Source organism: Zea mays, chromosome 5 (genome assembly GCF_902167145.1).
Source record: "Zea mays cultivar B73 chromosome 5, Zm-B73-REFERENCE-NAM-5.0, whole genome shotgun sequence".
In the NCBI taxonomy this organism is placed as follows: domain Eukaryota; kingdom Viridiplantae; phylum Streptophyta; class Magnoliopsida; order Poales; family Poaceae; genus Zea; species Zea mays.
In genome coordinates, this window is record NC_050100.1 from 24156677 (window position 1) to 24177651 (window position 20975).

Here is a 20975-nt window from a genome sequence, read left to right on the forward strand (position 1 = left end):
GCGCGGCCCCGGCCGACTCGGCCGCTCCTGGCCGGCTCAACCGCCCCTGGGCCGGTTCAACCGCCCTCCCCCCCGTTCGGCCGCCCGTTCCCGTCCCGGCCTCGCCCGACCGTGTCCCCGTTCGCCCGCGCTCGCGGTGATTATTCGTTAGGTAACGTGCTGCGTCGCGCGCTTCGCCGCGCGACGGTTTGTCTAATTTCAGATTCTATCTGTGTGTTGCGTCGTGCGCTTCGTCGCGCGACGATCCATTTTTGTCTCAGGTTGTTTAAGGTGTAACGTCGCGTGTGCATTCACGCGACGTTCCACTTTGGACTCAGTTTAGTCGACGTATGCCGTCGTGCGCTTCGTCGCGCGACGTTTAACGTCTCCTCATAACTAAGGCGAAGTGCCTCATTGCGTGCTCGGTCGCGCGACGAGTTGCTAGCTTTTAATTTGTTTTAGAGTGCTTTGTCGCGCGTCTCGTCGCGCGACCATTCTTTTTATTTATCTCCACCTGCTTATAATAATTAGACATGAAACATGACTTTACTTTACGCTGAACATAGTGTCTACATTAAATTTCCTTCCATTAAGCGAGTGGTTAATTTATAATCATGTAACGTGATCATTTCTCGACTGTCTTTTCCTCTTTCTCTCTTAACCGTACTCGCGAGCCCGCGTGGAACGTCTGTTTACTTATTGCATTCTATTGTATGGTGTACTGTTCTTTTGTATTAAATATGTGGATGTATGTATGTTTGCGCTCGCATAGAGAACGATCCGGTTGAAGAGCCCGAGGAACTCGCAGGAGAAGCCCCTGAGCAGCAGTCGGTTGGTGGAGGCAAGTGTCCTTTGACCTATCTCTGTCCTATTCATTACTTAATTCACCCCCCGCATTACACCTTTATACCTAAGGATTGACTAGCTTTTGTTATCCATGTCCTTGTTTACCTATTTGGGTTGGATTATTATTGTTAGCTTTATGCTATTGCTTAACTCTAATCAATGAACATGATGAGATTATCTATGATACGCTGTTTTCCCTTCTCTTATTATGATGTTGTACTTGTGGCTTTAAGGGGGCTCGAGCGGTTTCTCGAGTGCCTCTCCGTAAGGACCTGTTCTATGGATGACCGCCCGGGAAAACAGTGCAACCATGAGGGTGGAATGGGGTGCCCTTAGCTGAATAATTAGAGGAACCGGGGTGTAGTTCGCTTAGCCGTCGTGCCGTCAATGGGGCTCGGTGTATGCGGCTCGCTCTGCCAAGTTTGGGTTCGCCCCTTGGGGAGGAGTGCGGTGCATTTAGGAAACCTAACGGGTGGCTACAGCCCCGGGGAATCTTTGTAAAGGCTACGTAGTGATGCCCTGCTGGGTCACCTTGGTAGTGATCAATGGAAGTCATGATCTCCGGGCAGAACGGGAATCACGGCTTGTGGGTAAAGTGCACAACCTCTGCAGAGTGTTTGAAAACTGATATATCAGCCGTGCTCGCGGTTATGAGCGGCCAAGGGAGCTCCAGTGATTAGTGGTACTTGATAAGAGACCTTTTGGTTTACAGGTGGCAATGAGATTGATGGTTTTGGTTATGACTATGGTGCTGGTAAGTGGTATTCTTTCCGTTTGGAAAGGGTACATCGGGTTAATAACTTGGGTTAATGCTAAAACTTGGCTTTCTATCTCTACTACTCTATATGAGGTTAGTGTAGGCGTGCACAGCTCCTGTTCTGCCTCCCGCGATCGGCTGCCGCCGCGCCAGCTCCGCACGCAAATCACGCCGTCGTCCTCGCGGCCGCATCGACCCCGCACATCCCTGTTCTGCCCGCACGCGAGCACGCCGCGATTCTTTCCATCCGCGCGCGCCATCCGCCCTCAAGAATTCCAAATCCGCCGCACGCGAGCACGCCGCGATATCAGGTCCGCTGCCGCTGGAAGGTGCCCGCCCCGCAGCGGAGAATGGAAGGCCCTCACGCCCGCACGCCCGCTGGAAGGTCCTTGATTGAGCGTACGCGGATGGAAGGTCACCGTACGCGGATGGAGGACGCGGATGGAGGACGCGGATTGAAGGTCCGTGGCCAAATCCCGGGATCCGCAACCTCCTCCTCTATCATGGACGCGGATGGAATGTCAGAGATCTCCGCTCAGGTCCGTCAATGGAAGGCAGACCTCCCTTGAATGGACTTTCCATCCGCCCTCACAAATTACAGACGCCAGTGAAGCGACGGGTCCCTTTATTTCCATCCGCCCTCAAGAATTCCAGACGCCAGTGAATCCACGGGTCCCTTTTTTCTCTCGTAGCATCCTCCTTGGACGCATCCGTTTGTTCTCTCGGAGCATCGCCCTCAAGATTCCACGGGTCGCTAACGTCACAGTGCTGAAGGTCAGTGTTTCATAGTTTGTTTCTTGTATCATAGTTTGTTTCTTGTGTTCATAGTTTGTTTCTGGCGCACGGGTCAGACGCAATAGATTTTTCTTGTGTTCATAGTTCAGACGCAATAGTTGTTTCAGGAATTCTGGAATTTGATTTAGAAATAATCTGGTGTACGGTTCGCCAAATCTGGTGTAACTCATAGTTCAAGTAAACAACTAATCACTGGAATTTGATTTCTGTCGCACGTGTCCCTTTTACTCTGAACTATGAGTTAGGAATTTGATTTAGGAATTCTGAACTAGGAGTTATAATCTGAACTATGAGTTATGCACTTCTGGAATTTGTTTACTCGGGCATCGCTTTAAAATGCTAGCTTTAAACCAGTTTGTTTCTTGAACCAGTTTGTTTCTGAAATATGATTAGTTGTTTACTCTGAACTATGAGTTATAATTTGGTGTACAGAAAGAAATCCAAGGTAACTTGAAGGTCACAAATAGAACATTAACTTGTGGAGGCACTGAAGAACATTAACTTCTGGATTTCTTTCTGTACACCAAATAGAACATCTTAACCTGAAACTAAGGAGGCACTGAAGAGCCGTGGCTCCTGCTGCACACCAAATAGAACATTCATAGGTCACAACCTGTTGGACAGCTTGAACTCAGGGTCTTTTCCCATCAAACACACAAACATTTCCATGTTTCCAAATCTCCCATGTGACCAACATAATGAGAGAGTTGATGTCCTTTCCCAACTATTTAGAGATCATCTTAGTGATTTTGCACTCCACCACATGATGAATATGTCATTAACTTGTGGAGCAAGATTTGTAGCCCGAACTTAGTGAACAAAAGGAACCAAACTCTCTAGGGAAGATGCAGGTGGTCAGGCAGTGTTGGATGGTCTAATCACAAAGCGGACAAGAGCCAAGATGAGATAGTCCTCTTTTTGCAAGTCTGTTAGCCATAACTGTCAGCCAGCCAGATGAAGAGAGTACATTTCAATGGAGCCCATGTCTTCCATATGCGTTTCTACATATTTTCTAGAATAAATCCCATGCTTGGATAGACGCCGAGAATGCTGGTTTGGTATGTCTTGCTGCAGATGCAAATTATCCAAAAGGTTTTAGAGCTGTAGATATTCCACTAATAACTGTTAGAGCCCCTACTATATCAGAAAGCCACTTCCGATTTTGTAGGCCTTATAGGGCACAGTTTTTCTGCCGTTTAGCCCCTTTAGGAACCAAATGAACTAGATTAGGTGCCCATTCTACAACAGTTTTGCCTTGCATCCATCGGTCTGTCTAAAATTTGGTTGATTTCCCATTACCCATCTGAACGACAGAAGCAACATTGAATAAAGCTTGCGCATTAGGAGGTACTCTGATCGGGAGATCACTCCAAGGTCTTGATGTTGCTGTCTTTTGCAGCCATAACTATCGAGCACATAGAGCCCAACTGAACAGCTCCAGATTGACGATGCCAAGGCTACCCAATTGAATTAACATATGGTTTCGCATTCTAATATAGAAGTGATATCTTAAATGCTGAATGTTGCTTTTAGAGTTAGCAGACTGTCTATATAATAGTCAAGATGAGCAATGACGCTGGAGACATATACAGTGTGAAGGCCGGGGCCGGCCTCCACGTGCGCGCGCTCTCTATCGTGCGCGCGCTCTCTATCGTGGCGACGCCTGGGCGACCGTCGCTGCCGCCTACGCCCAGGTCTTCTTCGATTGCTTTGCGATTATAAGGTGTGCATGTGTATTAATGTATACCAATGTCCTTTACTGAGTCCGCCCCTGATTAGCTAATGGCTATGATTTTGGTATTGCGGCGTGTCTAGGGCCTGCCGTGGCATGCTGACATGAGTTGGGTAGCTGATCCATTTATTGTTACACTCTCTCGATCTATGGTTTAGGTTAAAGTTTTGCACCTGGTCTATTTGGTGTACAGAAAGAAATCCAAGGTAACTTGTAGTAATCTGAACAACTACTCATATTTTTTCGTGTGTTCTACCAGTTCCTGCTGATATATAATAATTGCTGCACTGCGAATTCCTTTACTTGTGTTTATTCGGATTGCGTCTCTGGATTAGTTATTACCTAAGTGTTGTACCTTGCACTTTGATGATCTATATTTGAGACTGGCTGTAGTCCTTGCTGTTTTTTAGGGGAGCTCTTAAGTTATTTTTTCCTGTATTTGAGGCAACTCTTAAGTTATTATTGCTTGCTGCATTGGATGTTTAGGTAATCTATATTTGAGTCTTGCTGTAGTCCTTGCTGTTTTTTTAGGGGAGCTCTTAAGTTATTTTTTCCTGTATTTGAGACAACTCTTAGTTGTTTACTCGGGCATCGCTTTTGGTTTCAAAATTTTTAAAATGCTAGCTTTACAAACGTGTTCATAGTTTGTTTCTTGAACCAGTTTTTTACTTGTAGTAATCCTGATAACGTACCGAAAGAAGTCCCAAGTGATCTTGAAGAACTATACCTTCAACGGCAAAATCCAAGGTAACTTGTGATGAACAACTACTCATATTTTTTCGTGTGTTCTACCAGTTCCTGCTGATATATAATAATTGCTGCAATGCGAATTCCTTTACCTGTGTTTATTCGGATTGCGTCTCTGGATTAGTTATTACCTAAGTGTTGTACCTTGCACTTTGATTCAGCATTGGATGTTTAGGTAATCTATATTTGAGACTGGCTGTACTCCTTGCTGTTTTTTAGGGGAGCTCTTAAGTTATTTTTTCCTGTATTTGAGGCAACTCTTAAGTTATTTGTTCATGTATTTGAAACAGCTCTTAAGTTATTTGTTCCTGTATTTGAGGCACTGTTCCTGTATCGTCTTAGTGGAGCTCTTAAGTTATCCTATGTGTTTTATTTTGCAAAATTACTCATTCTTAACAAATAGTTTGTTGTTTACTGAAATTGATCATAGAGTGTTTACTGAAATTGTGTATCGTGGTTTCATTGTAGTAGTTTGTTGTTTCATCTAGCGAGGTGTCTGTAAGAAGGAAGGGATAAGGCGTTTGGTTGACCCGGACCGGACGGCAGGACACCGTCGGGGGTTCGCTGCAACGCATCGACGGCTTCCGCAGCTTCTCAGGCCAAGGTAAGCTTTCAAGCAATGTTGTTAATACCACTTTGTTTCATTTTTTCGATCATGTTTCAGTTGATTTTTCTTAACAAGCAATGTTGTTAATGCCGTGTATGCTTGTGTGTATTGTTGGTTTGTATTGGGGTATAAAGTTTATATGCATTCTTCCGGTATATATCGGTTGATGCTAATCTCTACTACTATAAATCAGAACAATAATTCATGTTTTTTGTGCACACATATGTGCAGCTATCTGTATGGGATCTCAAGGCTATATATCCTTGCTCTCCCTCCTTTTGTATTGGGGTATAAAGTTTATATGCATTCTTCCGGTATATATCGGTTGATGCTAATCTCTACTACTATAAATCAGAACAATAATTCATGCTTTTTTGTGCACACATATTTGTGCAGCTATCTGTATGGGGTCTCAAGGCTATATATCCTTGCTCTCCCTCCTTTAAAATAAAATACTTGTACCGAAAGACCCGTACACCACGAACATGTTATCAAACATCTAGCATTGAAGAATGCACCCAGGTAGCTGATAATTGAAAGAGACCTCTGTCTGCAAAATCTAATGTGTAGCAGACTTTAGTAACAAGCACAACCTGCACAAATTGTTTGAATTAAGAGAACTATTTGTTTGAATTAAGTTTTGATTCTCACCTGTAGAGGCTTCATCCATACTCACAATATTCAGTGAACTATTTGTTTGAATTAAATTTTGATTCTCAACTGTCGAGGCATGATATATATTTTCATGAACCATTAGACAACAATAAAATATTGATCCGCGAAAGTATGACATGTGTTCCATTTAATTTTAAATTTTAAATTATGTTAAAGGCTACAAGGTTTTGATGGAACCGGTCGTATTGAACCGTGAAAGAGCCGCAGCTGACCGCCTAAAACGGATGCCTATGTAAGTTATTATAAATATATTTACACAAAATTTGTCTATCAAAGTTATGACCATTATTTAGTCGTATGTTTAATATAGCTTCAGATTGTTCGACGACTACCGTGATGAAGATTTTTATGGGCTTCCGCGGAAATACAGTATTGTCGCTCGGGTCGAAGTTAAATTCCCGATTGAACCACGTTTTCGTGATAGACAACATTTCGTTTTGTCTGACATCAATGTAAGCCAACAATTCTTTAAGTTTGATTTTCAAAGTTACACGATATTCATACCATGGCCTCATCTCCTACTGAAATACTATTAGGGAGCCAAGATCGAGGCCATAACATATATGTATGAGACAGTCAAACATTTCGACAATTTGCTCCATGAAAAGCATGTTTACAAGATGCATAATGTGAAGTTCAGTCTTCATCCGGGTGAATTTAATTTTCGTCATCTAAATGGTCCCATGGAATTGTGTCTTGACCAACAAACTATCGTGGAGCCATACACTGTTCCAATTCAGATGGCGCCATTCCCAAAACAAATACTATTGAACCTTGCTGATATTGCCGAGTTGCCAAACAGGACTTTAGTCGGTAAGAATATATCGAACTCTTAATATTATTAATATATCGTTTACACAAAATTCAGTATTAATCCATTTATAAACTGTTATTTTTGTAGACATTATGGCTGTTGTAGTCCACTTGGATACAATACATCGCACAATGTGGGGCCCTTTCAGAAAGATTGTTATAATGGATGCTAGGTATATTCTGTTAATTGTCGAGTTATATATCCAAGTCTAAATATTACTAACCTATTCTTACCAAAATTAATGTCGTAGGGGATATTTACATATCATTAAAGTTTGGGGTGACCTACTAAACAAAAATGCACTCCGCTGGGCGTTGGCTAAGGAGGATTATGGCATAATAATTGGGACTATGTTTAGACGGTTCAGAAGACAAGGTACATCATGTCTTTACGTCTTTCAAAACATCTGTCACTAGGTTTTGCTTTATAATGATTCGTAACGGAGATTTAAATGTGTAATTCTAGAGTGCCTCGAGTCTTCGGATCATACCGCAATACACTTCAATCCGTTCCATCACAACACCCATCATTTTCGACATAAGTATATTCTAAAAAAATAGTTACATTAAATCGTGATTGTTTTTATTATATCATGAACTACGTGTAGATGTGATTAATTGTGGCATTCATTGCAGCAATCCAAAAAGCTTTGGTGGCGCTGAACAACCGTCAGTTTGCTGTTACATTTCTTGAAGAAGAAAGGCGTAGATAGATTCTACAAATTCGCAAAGAGCAATAATTGGGACTATGTTTAGGCGTAGAGAGATTTGATAGAATACGTGTCGTACTGTTATTGAGCAACCAAACGCAACAAGAGGCAAACTTGTATGTCTATGAATCTTGTTTGTAATACCTATGACATGGGTTTAATAAGAGATATTTTGTGAAGTTTTTGACCGTGCAAATGATAATTAAATATTTTGTGCGAAAATTTGAATTCCCGTAATATTTTGTGCAAACAGTCTCCAAATCTGTAGGTAATCCTGATCACCCCTATCTGTTCTTTAAGCTTTCAGTTTATTTACTGACTAAACCATATCCCTTTGTTTAATTCTCTTGAAACATTCTAACCACAGCCCTATCTGAGAGTGTTGTAAAATCAGTATATAAAAAAAATGTGAACAGATGACTCCGAGGGTGGCAAAATTAGTTAGAGGGGAGAAACTGAGAAGTACACACAGTAATGTGTATTCACCCTTGCGTCCTTTGCTGTAAATAAAAGGTCACTCTCTACAGACTACAGATGTAACTCAATAAACAAAAAGATCAGAGGTCACTCAAAAACGAAAAGAACATATGTAACTCCAGAAACAAAGAGAGAACAGTGAATATATAAACTCTTGTTTTTTCTCTGATTCTGTGTTTCTTTGTTCTTGCTGTTCTTTATGCTTGTGTGCCATTAAGAACTCAAATTATTCTCAGTTTGTCGTCGGTGAGACATACCACAGATTGGTATTGTTGCTCGCCTGCAAAGACAGCTGAAGACTGTTGCATGTATAGCAGCCACGCTCTAGTCAACATTGGTATTGTTGATCTTCGGCACAAGATGCTTGTCAGCTCGGTTGCATAGGTATTCCTGGATAGCTCTAATATTTCGAATGTATTTGATGTATCTGTTCTTTGCTGGATCTAGAGTCATGTACTTTGCACGTACACCAAATCGTTCCATGTGTTTTCTTTTGGTAACAGCAGAAGAAGACTTTAATCAGTGGCTACAAGAAATGAGATATAACTAAATAACGGAAAACAACATAAACTAAACAATTTTATGAAATACCCCTCACCCCTGCACTGTTTCTTGCCACCTCCACTTGTCCCACACAAGAGTATTGCCACCGATTCCTTTGTCTCTTTAATTCTGATCGGAAAAGTTGGAAAACAAAGAAGGAAATGTTACCAAAAGAAATATTTGAATTGGGTGAAGGAACAAATCACAACCAGATCAAATGCACTATTACACTTTGTTGCTTGTAAAATGTGGTTAGGTAGACACAGGTCAATACTGTTCAGATTATATAAGCACTCGGCTCGCCTGAGGATGGATGTATGTGAGACCTGAATTTGTATGGTAGCAACAGCGTGGTGATTGATTTACTACTGTGAATCCCTTGCTTTTCAAATCCATGTGTGAGGAATCTCCTTGATATTTGAATGGCAAGCGGAATTCCTCTCCATGGATCCCCTCACAAGTCCCTGATCACCAAATCAGACCTTACTCAAGTACTGTGTGAAAACTTAACTAAGCCATTCCACCGTCCATGATAGGGTTTCTTTATGGAGAACGGAGAACCAACAGAAACAGATCAGATGGAACATAATGATGGACGCACACCATTGGCAAACATCTCAAACACCATTACTATAGGTAAAGGTTATTACACGCGTGCCGATTAACGTTTGAAACGTAGTATTAAGGGTAACACTAATACTAAATTTTATATTGTAGCTGATGAAAATGGATCGAAAAGGCTTGGTCCAAATGTCGATGCTAAGGAACGTAAGAGGCAAAGGGAAAGGGAAAGATATGCCGCGATGACCGTTGAACAAAAAAACGAGAAAAGTAGAAAACGTCGTGAAGCAAGCCAACGAAATAAAGGACCTCCTATACAAACAGAGGGATCTACAGGTGATGAAAAAGTTAAATTCCTAATTATTTTAATGGATCCTCTTGTGGATTAGTGAATGTCTATTAATCTTATTTTGGTTTTCATTTTGTTTCATAGTTAGTCTTTCAGATGGCTGTAGCACAATTGATTTCACAAACTTTGCAACACAAGGTATTGCGGGTATACCTATCACAATTTTTTCCACCGATCGTTTTATAAATACAGAAATACAGATTTGTAGCCATGAAAATCATTTTGCCACTGTTGATTTGGTAGTTCCAAATGTGAATCGAGATGATGATAGCGATTGGTTGCATAGGAATGAGACATTCAAGTCAGACGATGTTTTCACAACAAGAGACCTTCTGACACCAGGTACATGACTGTTCACTCAACTAATTTTGCAAAACAGCTGATTTCATGCGGTTTAACGTATACATGCCTTATTCCAGGCGGTGTGCATGAAACTGTTGGTAACACGCCTAACCATAATTTGGGAAGGGCTGCCTACTTTAGAGAGCGGTACAAAAACTTAACTCCAGCCGAGAGGGAGCTTAATCGTGAACGCCTTAGGTTGTATAATAATACACCAAAGCGGAAAGGGTCAAAGATAGAGTACATAAGAAAACGTAGAGCACTGTTGGCTGACACATTGAGTCAGGAGTCCATCGCCATGGAGTCCCCAACATATACCCCTGAGGTTGTACACCCTACAACAGATGCAATTGAACCTAATGGATCCGCTCTTACCCCCTGCGACTGGGTTATCCCTGATATCGCCAGTAACCCGTTCCTACCAGCTTCAACACAGACCGAGGATGCCGATTCACTGCGTATGTCTACTAGACCACTAAGACGTAAACAACATGTGCCACGTGGTGAAAGACAAGCTATCTTAGCCCATCGAAACCGGCAATTTGAAGCATCCATTTCAAGGAACATGGCTACTGTGGCTGAGGATATCATTAGTGACGCCGAGGAAGGGGATGATCGGACACAACCCCATATGACTGCAAAGATCAACAACAATGGTAATTACTATCATTTTTATCCCCCCCTTTTATCCTGAATGCCCAGGTATTTTATGTGGCTTGTATTTTCACCCTCCAGTTGATGACGATGACGGTGTCGTATTTGAAGACGATGCTGATGAGAACGAGGGATACCTATTCGCTGGGCAATGTACTAATTTCAATCTTTTTATGATATGATACAAATGCTTATATAAATACATATATGTCTTACTCATTGTTTCCAAAAAAATATCAGATGAGGATACCGATGAGGATATAGAGATCGATGGTAGTCAAGATGAATCGAGTGCCATTGATGTTCCTGACCCGTACGACAAGGTGTATAGCAACATCCCTGAAGAAACCCATATGCTAAAGACTGTTCCCAACTGCGGTTATTGCACCGCGAAGAAGTTTGAGTATGAGACACCTGGTTTTTGTTGTCGTGGTGGGAAGGTTGAGCTAGCCCCACTGGAGACCCCTCCCCAACTCAAGAGGTTGTGGGATAGTGCAGACTCTGATGCTAGGCACTTTCGTGATAACATTAGGTTTTTTAATGGCCATTTCTCTTTCACTTCCCTATACTGTTGCCTCGATAGTATGACAACTAATGTAAGGGATTCTGGTATATACACGTTCCGAGCACAGGGCATGATGTATCACAATATCAAGTCATTTGGTAGGGATGGTGGGGCAGAGCATAAACACCTTGAGCTTTACTTTTATGATGATGATCCCACTCTCGAGCATCGGTACCGTAAGTGTCGCGAAGAGCATCAACAGAAAGACAAAGAGGTTATTCGACAGATAGTCGACATACTACGTGGAAACTCGTACTCCGAGCACCTTAGGACCATGGGTCACGTTGAGAACCTTGATGACTATCGTATCGCGTTGAACCTAGACCAGACGTTGAACCAGAAGACATATAACACACCTCTCACTTCGGAGGTGGCCGCTGTCTGGATCGAAGGGAGCGAAGGGCGAGGCCAGTTCAGCAAGAGTGTTATGCTCCATGGGAAGGACAGTTCAAGCCACTGCATCCGCTCATACCATGGATGCTACGATGCATTATCATATCCATTGTTCTTCCCTAGAGGCGAACTTGGCTGGCACGGAAATATCCCAAAGGTTGGAGTATCCATGGACGAAGTGGATGCATACCGTGCGACACATAGGGCAAGTAATGCAAATGATGAAGATGCGGGTTAGTTGTTTGTTTATATTTTGAAATATTTGCGCATTATTAACTATTTTTTCATCATCACTCACTTTATAATCCTTGCGTATGCAGAATCTCCTAGCCATTTATGTGTGTCTGTACGTGACTACTACTGCTACAAATTCCAGATTCGCCCCGGGGTATTCAATCCTATACTTCATGGAAAGCGGCTTTTTCAGCAGTTCGCGGTCGACACGTACATAAAGATTGAGAACTCTCGTTTAGATTACATACGCAAGAATCAGGATCGGTTAAGGGCAGACCTGTACCAGGGCTTGGTGGATAGCATGCTAGATGGAGATATTAGAGGAGAGAAGGTTGGCAAGAGAACTGTGCTGTCGACGTCGTTTATCGGCGGTCCTCGTGACATGAGACGTCGGTATATGGATGCTATGGCTCTGGTGCGGAAGTTTGGTAAACCAGACATATTTCTTACCATGACATGTAACCCTAACTGGGATGAGATAAGGAGGGAGCTTCTCCCTGGACAGACACTGCAAGATCGTCCGGATCTTGTAGTGCGTGTCTTTCATGCGAAGCTACAAGAGTTAAAGCATCGGCTGACTAAACAGGATATTCTTGGTAAGGTCCGAGCCTACGTCTATGTCGTGGAGTTTCAGAAGCGGGGTTTGCCGCATGCCCATTTTCTACTCATAATGCAGAGGAAGTACAAGCTCACATGTCCTGAGCAGTACGACCTTTTGATCTCAGCCGAGATCCCAAGCAACAAGTACCCTGAACTACGAAAGATGGTTATCAAGCATATGATGCATGGCCCGTGTGGGTCGCTAAACCCTAACTGCCCATGCACTAAGGGTCGTAAATCGTGCAAGAATCATTACCCTCGGCCTTTCAGTGACACAACCTTGCAAGGGAAGGATTCGTACCCTATTTATAGACGTCGTGACGATGACCGTAAAGAAAAGGTCCGAGGGTGCGAACTGGACAATAGATGGGTTGTCCCTTATAACCCATACCTCCTTCGTCTCTTCAACTGCCACATCAATGTCGAGGCATGTGGGAGCATCAAGGCTGTTAAATACCTGTTCAAATACATATACAAAGGCCATGATCGTGCGTCTGTTGTTATGAGAGATGCGAGCAAGGCAGATGATGATGTTGATGAGATCAAGCAGTATAGAGATGCAAGGTGGGTGACTCCTCCGGAAGCCTTGTGGAGGATATACGGCTTTGAGCTTAGTCAGATATCTCCACCTGTTATGCAGCTTCAACTCCATCTTCCAAACATGCACATGGTGGCGTTTCACGAGCGGCAAATGGTCGAGCGAGTCGTCAACCGTCCAGGTGTTGATAGGTCGATGCTCACATCATATTTTGAGGCGAATAGGCTACACGAGGAGGCTCGTGGCATCCTATATCGTGACTTCCCTGAGTGGTACACTTGGCAGAGTGGTAAGGGAAAAGTATGGCAACGGAGGAAACGAGATACAGGTGGACAAGTCGGTAGGATAGTCTCTGCTCATCCGGCTGAGGGGGAGCGCTACTATCTTCGTGTTCTCCTAAACCACGTGACTGGCGCCGCCTCCTATGTGGATCTAAGGACAGTTGATGGTGTCACCCTACCGACTTTTCGTGAGGCAGCAGAGAGAAGGGGACTACTTGAGTCGGACAACACACTGGATGAGTGTCTCACTGAACGTGCTCTTTTCCAGATGCCATCGTCGCTGCGACGGCTTTTTGCCACAATACTGGTTTACTGTGAGCCAAGCGATGTGGCTGTACTCTGGCAGAAACACAAAGATTCTATGTCCGAGGACTATCAACACAAGAGTCAGAACAAAACTCATGTTGAGCAGATGGTATTGATTGACATTAGGAACATGCTGCAGTCAATGGGAAAGGACATAAAGACATTCCCTCTACCTCCTATGATCGACGCGTATGACGAAGCTATTGGTACTGCTCGGGAGGTTTACGAGGAGGAAAGTATCCAACCGACAGTGGAAGATGTGGCTCTTAAAGACTCTCTTAACGAGGAACAGAGGGCCGCCTATGATAAGATTATGTCTGCCGTTGACACCGATCAGGGCGGATTATTCTTTGTGGATGGACCTGGTGGCACCGGGAAGACTTATCTATACAGAGTGCTGCTCGCGACGCTACGCAACCAGGGCAAGATTGCAGTGGCAACAGCTACATCTGGCGTTGCGGCTTCCATAATGCCTGGAGGAAGAACCGCCCATTCACGCTTCAAGATACCACTCACTATTGACGATGGCGCTGTATGTAGCTTCACGAAGCAGAGTGGAACAGCAGAGTTGCTACGGAAAGCATCTCTCATTATCTGGGACGAGGCTTCTATGACTAAGAGACAAGCCGTGGAGGCACTGGACAATAGCATGCGCGATATAATGGGTCGCCCCGCACTACCATTTGGTGGTAAAACCATTGTCTTCAGTGGAGATTTCAGACAGGTCTTGCCTGTTGTTCGTAAAGGGTCAAGGGCTCAAGTGGTCGCGTCTTCGCTACGAATGTCTTACCTATGGGAGTCCATGTCCCACTTAAAGCTTGTTAGCAACATGAGAGCAAAAAACGACCCTTGGTTTGCGGAGTTTTTGCTGCGCGTAGGCGGTGGAACTGAGGAAACAAATAGTGACGGCGACATTCGTCTTCCTGATGATGTGTGTGTGCCTTACAGTGGGAGTGACAACGATCTTGACAACCTAATAGACTTTGCTTTCCCAAATCTCAACGAAAATATGTCTGATTCCACCTACATCACTTCAAGGGCGATACTGTCAACACGGAACGACTGGGTTGATATGATAAATGTTAAGATGATTGATCGTTTTCAAGGGGAGCATATGGTGTATCATAGTTTCGATAGCGCCATGGATGATCCCCACAACTACTACCCACCCGAGTTCCTAAACACATTGACGCCTAATGGGCTACCACCTCATGTTTTGAAGCTCAAGATTGGATGTCCTGTTATATTGCTCCGGAATATAGACCCTGCAAATGAACTTTGCAATGGCACCAGGTTGGTCGTTCGTGGCTTCCAAAGAAATAGCATTGACGCAGAGATTGTACTGGGTCAACACGTTGGAAAACGGATTTTCCTACCGCGTATACCGTTGTGTCCCTCCGATGAAGAGATGTTCCCTTTCCAGTTCAAAAGAAAGCAGTTTCCTGTACGGCTTAGCTTTGCAATGACGGTTAACAAAGCACAGGGTCAGACTATTCCCAATGTTGGTGTATACTTGCCTGAACCAGTGTTCTCTCATGGCCAACTATATGTTGCTCTATCTAGAGCGACAGCCCGATCGAACATAAAGATTCTTGTCATCCCAGCTGTCGATGGGAGGAAAAAGTCAAGGAAGGGTGTAAAGAAAACCCCCACCGTAGATTGTGGGACATATACCAAGAACATCGTCTACAAAGAGGTCCTAACAAATTAGACCCATGGTAAGAGTTGCATGTTCAGCTAACAAACTAATAGGATGATGTTTGTCTTATGTTTGATTGGTCTGGTGTATTATCAAGTCATGTTTGCATGCTACAATTGTTTTTATTAGAGACGCACATGTTTGTGTATTATTAGAGCATGCATACTATCTTAAATTATTGTTGAGTTTTGGATCATTTGTGAAATTAGCAATAATAATTTTTATGCATCTAACAATTTGTTATGAATGTAGGTTTTTGTCCCGCGAGAATGGAATCTCTATTTGTAGGCTTGTCTCATAACAAACCAAAAAAATCGGTGGCAACCGCAATAGTTCGAGAAGGTATTAAAATTTTCATAGTTCTGTATGGATCAATTTGTATTTTTTGTAATAACTAATTTTAGTTTTATCTCATGACTGGTTGCTCCTAGACTATATTTGCACGCAAGGTGATCTTGCTCTCATCGATTTTATCAAGGAAATCCCTTGTGAACCAAGGGTAGAAGTCGTTCTTATTGATGATGCCTTTGTTGAAAGGAAGTGGATGGAGTGTTTATTTCAGCCGAGCGCATATTTAGGTGACGAGGTAATGCATGCTTAGTTTTTATATTTGGCGACGTTGTTATGTATAAGTTTTTTTACTCATCCTGGTATTTTTAACCACAACTTACACACTTGCAGGTTATAGACTGTTACATAAATTTGATAAAAGCTCAAAAGCATCTAAAGTGCCGATCTGGAGGTCGCGTTCACATAGAAAATGCTTTCCAATTCAATTTCCTGAAGCGAGATGGTGATCTTGAAATTAAAACAGAGGAGCTATATCCAATTAAAGACATGACACACATATGTAGCGCTGAACGAAGGGTGTTACTTTACCTAGACCATGACATGGTATATATGAGTTTGCAATCTGAACAGTTAGTGTTTATATGTATTTTATTCTTATGCAAGTATCTATGATTGTTTTGTAGGTGTTTATTCCAATAAATATCCGAGAGACGCATTGGTATCTTGCTGTGATCCATGCAAGAAATATGGAGATACAAGTGCTCGATTCACTTGGTACTTCACAAGACCGCAAAGACCTCACTGGCTCTGTGAGTATGCACAAACTAAACAATTATGAATTCAATATTAACTTATCCCAATCTCTAATTTTATTTTACCATATATAAAGATTAAAGGACTGCAAAGACAAATAGATATGATATCTCAACGTAAGGAGTTAAAAGACCACAGGTGGCCAGACCTCCAAGTTGCTTCTTGGCCGCTCAGAGAAATAGACATGGGATATGCAAAGCAGACAGATAGGTACGTCCTAAGATCTTCTTTACCAATTTCTTCATTCATACTAATGTTTATGTTGGTATTAATGTATATTGTAGCTCTTCATGTGGCCTCTTTCTTTTGAACTATATCGAATACTGGACAGGGGATGAACTGTCTGACAGTTTTACCCAGGTATATTATTACTACTATGACATATATGGACATCTATAGTCGGTGTTACATATATAATGCTAAATAATTGTTTCTTATTTGTAGGATGACATGTCACACTTTAGGAAAAAAATGGCTGCTATATTACTATCTTCAGACCTGAATAAGAGAAGGGGGTGTCTGTTATACAAAAATGAAAAAGAAGTTGACTCTGGAAGCCCATCTGATGTTGAGATATTAGAAAACCCAACAGATTCTAATAAGAGGAAACTACTCCACGTGCTTGATGATAGCGAAGTAGTGTTTGAAGATGAGGAAGGCCCTATTACTCAAGCAGACTTGCAAAGGTGGTTTGTTGATGATTGGGATAAAAGAGCTCCTATAAAAGTCTCTAACGATTGTTGCACCAATGACTTTTTAATGGTTGGTCTTTCCACAAAGGACATGCCAGTGACCAAAGCCGATTCAATAGATGTTTTATGTGATTATATCATGGCAATAGAAGACGATACGACACTAGAGTAAGTGCTCATTGATTTATTTATTTTATGTATATCGACTACTTAGATTCTTGATATAGAGTTTCGTCATGCTACATTACAGGAGAACATGGGTGCGAAGTTTCAATCCTTTTAAGATAGAAATATCTGTCAAAGACCTGCAAAACATATTAACGACAACTCAAGATATGATTCTAAGATGTTTTGATATGGCTGTTCGGCTGCTTGCCAATAAAGAGTCACGTAAACCGAAAGAAGAAATCATAAATAATAGAAAGCATTATATGGACATGCGTTTTTGGGTAAGTTTGTTTCCAATCATTAATGTATTAATATATAGTATCTACATCTAATCATCATGTGTACATGTATATATACTGTCCAGAGAATGGTTGGTTTTGGTAAACTTCCAAAGTACCATCAGGATCCTACAACAGAAGAGTTGGCCAAAACACTAGATTGTTGGCCATCAATGAATTATTATATCACGGGTTGTAGATATGTAAGTATGTGTTCATTTCGAATGTATTTATAAAGGACACTTCTGTTGTAGGATCCTAATGACTGATATTTTGCAGGTTCTCATGCCATGGAAATTCAATGGATGTCACGCCCTTTTCGTAATAGATCATGTTAAAAAGCATGTGACTTTTATCGATTTTACACCGACTCAAGATTGGTGTAAACACATGCCATACAAGAGGTTCGCGGAAGCGATTATCATGGCCTCAAAAAAATATAAGATTGCTTACAGCAAGAAACGTTCTGGATGGGCGGAGGATATCTTTAAGTGGAAACATACAATTCAGACTGGTGTTCCAATTGACTTAAGAGGGTATTTTCTTCTTACCACCTTCTCAGCAGTTTAAATTTTTTCTATGATAATCATTGTATAAAACATAGTTGCCCAAATATTATTCTATAGGTTTAATACCAGCTACCTCGTTCTACAAGCTATAGCCATGTGGGGGAATGACAGACGACTGAAATTTGTTGGGGTGAGTGTAGTACGTTTGTTTTTTGTTCAAAACTTACATTCTAGCTATCTCGTTCTACAATATAATATATTTTGTTCTCTTATCTCTTTGTCTGTAGGATGCAAAGACTCTTCGAAGAAACTTTGTGATTGATCTTTTAAGTTATGAGGACAATTCGTGCCGATATGTCATCCCTGCAAACATACAACAAAGACTTGTCGATATCGCTAAAAAGGATTAGCTGATTAGTGAACAGTTGTCGACACATTTGTCTGTAACTAATTTGTGTGATATTGATAATGTTTTCCAATATATCAGTGCAAACTATGATATTGAATGAATTAGTTTTTATATGAATCTCTTTTGAAGCCATTGAGATTCCCAACACTTAACTAGCTTCTTGAAGGATTCTTGTTTTCTTATTTAGTTTCAGTTAGTTCTTTATAGTACTGTATGTTTATTTAGGATAACATTGGGGTATTCGTTGATCAAAATGGTAAACTTATTCAAGACGGCAGAATTATTTGGTCAGACACACCAGCTTCTGTTGTTATACATAAACCATATGCTGTGGCCCGCCTGCCACGACATGTTGAGGTGAGGGATTACTATTAGTTACTGTGTACCACTGCTTGTTTATTTCAATGCACAAGATATCAACCATTTGAACCCTACTTTGGACAGTTTTAAAAACAATGGCCAAAATTTTCAGATTCAGCTCCAGTTGAGAAAATAATGTGGTGCACACTATATTAAGGGCACCATGCTTACCATGGTACTGTTGGGTATCATATATTAATCACTGTGTCTGATCACTTCACAGGTAAGCGTCTCCGTGGATGGAGCCTGAAGTATATTCAGTTACTTCAGACATGTTGTGAGCAGTGTGAGTACAAATCAACACACTGTGGTTCCTTGTCTGGATTACTCAAGAACATTTCTAAGTGACGAACAATACCAACATAGTTTACTGCAGCCATTGAATAAAAGTAAGTTCCGATACATTTAGGAATTCTACTACAGTTTGTTTCTGTTTCTACATTTTCTCACTGGAATTTTAAAACTGAGTTTGATTCTTGTGCTAAGGTTTCTAACCCTTAGTTTTATGCAAATAACGTCACAATAGATTATGGTGAATTTGAGTTGTCTATTCTGGTAAAAGGGTGTCATATTTTATCTCGATCCTGAGAGCACCCATTTTTTATCACTGCTTGTGTATGGTTTACACTTAATATACTAAGGTCAGAACTATGAACTATTTCAATCCAAGTATAATTCATTAATATTTATTCTATGATACTTCCACAACACTGTTTGTGTTGATATCCCTGAGCCCTGAAAACCAAAGCTTATTGGTTTATATGGGCAAATGGTAACACTGAAAGCTAAGATAGCTTGATGGAGAATTTGACACTTCCTTTGCTGAGATCCTATCTGGCATTTCTTCTAGATGGTCAGATTTTGCAAGCATTGGATGGAGGCTCTGATGCGTTTGTTATGGGATTGAGTTCTGCTCAATCACAGCTCTCAGTTCTAGATAGTTCTTCGCGGCTTGGACTAAAGCCATGGCAAAAAACAAAGCCATGTATTGAGATATTGTGCAATAACCAGGTAAGTTCTCAAAATATAGCTGCATTCTATATTTAGACACATGTTTTCCTACATTACGAATAAATGTAAGAATACCATGTTCCTGCAGGGGGGAAAAGTGTCTTAAGGCTCAATTGATGCCTTTTTCCATTTATTTTCCAGCTTCGTTAGGGGGTATTTTGTTTCTAGACACTAATTTTTAGTTCCTCCAATTTATTCCATCTTAGTCCCTAAATTACCAAATACGGAAACTAAAACTCTATTTTAATCGTATTTCATGTTCTCCCCCCATTTTTCTGGATCTATTCATGTGGCCTGCATTATATTATAAAGCAATTTTCTGCATAGTCTGTCTTTTGCTGTTGCGCTCACGTGTTCTCTGTTGCTCAGGTTCTATCACCAGAGATGAGTTTGGCTACTGTGCGAACATATATATGGAAAAAGCCAGAAGATTTGATTCTTCATTACAGAGTGGTCCAACCGAGATGATCACGGCTTCAGATGTACATGCTGACATGGTTCTCAGCATGGCTGCACCATAAACGGTGTGGTTGAAGACACCCTTGGCTTAGCGAGGAAACCGTCAGAAATATTTTGCTCTTTGGCTCCGGTAGCCGCTCTCCTAGAATCCCGACTTCGTTTGCTTCTTTGTAAAGTTCCTTCCTGATCTTGCCCTGGTAGTAAGATGTATCATAGCACAGGTATAAGGCCCTCTGCTTGTACATGTAGAAGATTTGGGTGATTAATAAAGGTCAAATGGATTTTTTTCGTTTTTCTTTGACAAAGTTTGTAAGAAAACGGGCTGGTTCTCGGCTCAGACCGTGGCGTTCCGACGTCGATTATTGGATTTAAACCTGTCGCATCCTCTTGGTTCTGTTAGCATAAGAGGTGGACGGGATGTCGGGAGCAATAAAGCTGTTTTTTTGGATATGTTGCTGTCTTTCGACTGTGCTGTTCAGCTGCGACGAATTACAAAGGCTGTAGAGACTCGGAGATCTTGTGAACATTTGCAATAAAGCTGTTTTTATATGTACTTTCTCCTCATAATAGTAAACTCAAGATCGTACACTGTACGGATCATGGGAGTTGCTGAATGTTTTATATCATACAACTTATCTGGAATCACTAATATTCGTGTTTGTTACCCACCGGTCCCCGTGAATCCTGATCGGCTGTGTTTGCAGTGCCCGCAAGACACAGCAGAAACGAGCACGGCAGACGGCAGTCTCGGGCAGCTCGGCACGGGCCGCCGCCGGATCGTG

The 20975-nt window shown here is 41.8% G+C and overlaps 3 protein-coding genes and 1 long non-coding RNA gene across 5 annotated transcripts; all 4 read left to right on the forward strand.

The window, feature by feature from the left end:
• The first annotated feature begins 4790 nt into the window (after nt 1-4790).
• LOC109939825 (uncharacterized) lies at nt 4791-7840 on the forward strand. The gene is made up of 9 exons (XM_020538173.1): nt 4791-4856; nt 5325-5460; nt 6295-6370; nt 6449-6590; nt 6675-6951; nt 7040-7124; nt 7203-7327; nt 7418-7489; nt 7588-7840. The coding sequence occupies exons 3-9, from the start codon at nt 6309-6311 to the stop codon at nt 7662-7664; spliced, it is 840 nt and encodes a 279-aa protein (XP_020393762.1). The 5' UTR covers nt 4791-4856; nt 5325-5460; nt 6295-6308; the 3' UTR covers nt 7665-7840.
• Nucleotides 7841-9141: 1301 nt separating this feature from the next.
• LOC109939824 (uncharacterized) lies at nt 9142-16212 on the forward strand. Of its 2 annotated transcripts, XM_020538172.1 has the most exons (7): nt 9158-9317; nt 9399-9578; nt 9676-9729; nt 9835-9933; nt 15456-15545; nt 15635-15789; nt 15885-16212. In XM_020538172.1, exons 1-7 carry the CDS (start codon nt 9227-9229, stop codon nt 16164-16166), a joined length of 951 nt encoding a protein of 316 aa, XP_020393761.1. In that variant the 5' UTR covers nt 9158-9226; the 3' UTR covers nt 16167-16212. The 2 variants fall into 2 exon arrangements, with proteins under 2 accessions (XP_020393760.1, XP_020393761.1); XM_020538171.2 differs by lacking the exons at nt 15456-15545; nt 15635-15789; nt 15885-16212 and adding an exon at nt 10011-10645 and having other exon boundaries at nt 9142-9317.
• Nucleotides 16213-16305: 93 nt separating this feature from the next.
• Nucleotides 16306-18106, forward strand: LOC103626115 (uncharacterized). The gene is made up of 7 exons (XM_020537954.1): nt 16306-16517; nt 16592-16667; nt 16752-17167; nt 17250-17448; nt 17532-17648; nt 17725-17758; nt 18072-18106. Exons 1-7 carry the CDS (start codon nt 16411-16413, stop codon nt 18104-18106), a joined length of 984 nt encoding a protein of 327 aa, XP_020393543.1. The 5' UTR covers nt 16306-16410.
• A 916-nt stretch (nt 18107-19022) lies between these two features.
• On the forward strand, nt 19023-20638 carry LOC103626114 (uncharacterized). Its single transcript, XR_552721.4, has 2 exons — nt 19023-19734; nt 20104-20638. It is a non-coding gene; the product is annotated as an uncharacterized lncRNA (long non-coding RNA).
• The last annotated feature ends 337 nt before the right edge of the window (nt 20639-20975 follow it).

What these genes read in the sequence shown, in the direction of transcription:
- LOC103626115 (XM_020537954.1), top strand. Translation starts at nt 16,411, where the DNA reads ATGATATCTCAACGTAAGGAGTTAAAAGACCACAGGTGGCCAGACCTC. An exon ending in TATGCAAAGCAGACAGATAG is followed by an intron (nt 16,518 to 16,591) that starts GTACGTCCTAAG and finishes TGTATATTGTAG; the next exon opens with CTCTTCATGTGGCCTCTTTC. An exon ending in TGTCTGACAGTTTTACCCAG is followed by an intron (nt 16,668 to 16,751) that starts GTATATTATTAC and finishes TCTTATTTGTAG; the next exon opens with GATGACATGTCACACTTTAG.
- LOC109939824 (XM_020538171.2), top strand. Translation starts at nt 9,227, where the DNA reads ATGGAGAACGGAGAACCAACAGAAACAGATCAGATGGAACATAATGAT. An exon ending in CACAAACTTTGCAACACAAG is followed by an intron (nt 9,730 to 9,834) that starts GTATTGCGGGTA and finishes TTGATTTGGTAG; the next exon opens with TTCCAAATGTGAATCGAGAT. An exon ending in AAGAGACCTTCTGACACCAG is followed by an intron (nt 9,934 to 10,010) that starts GTACATGACTGT and finishes GCCTTATTCCAG; the next exon opens with GCGGTGTGCATGAAACTGTT.
- LOC109939825 (XM_020538173.1), top strand. Translation starts at nt 6,309, where the DNA reads ATGGAACCGGTCGTATTGAACCGTGAAAGAGCCGCAGCTGACCGCCTA. An exon ending in CGCCTAAAACGGATGCCTAT is followed by an intron (nt 6,371 to 6,448) that starts GTAAGTTATTAT and finishes TGTTTAATATAG; the next exon opens with CTTCAGATTGTTCGACGACT. An exon ending in ATTGTTATAATGGATGCTAG is followed by an intron (nt 7,125 to 7,202) that starts GTATATTCTGTT and finishes TTAATGTCGTAG; the next exon opens with GGGATATTTACATATCATTA.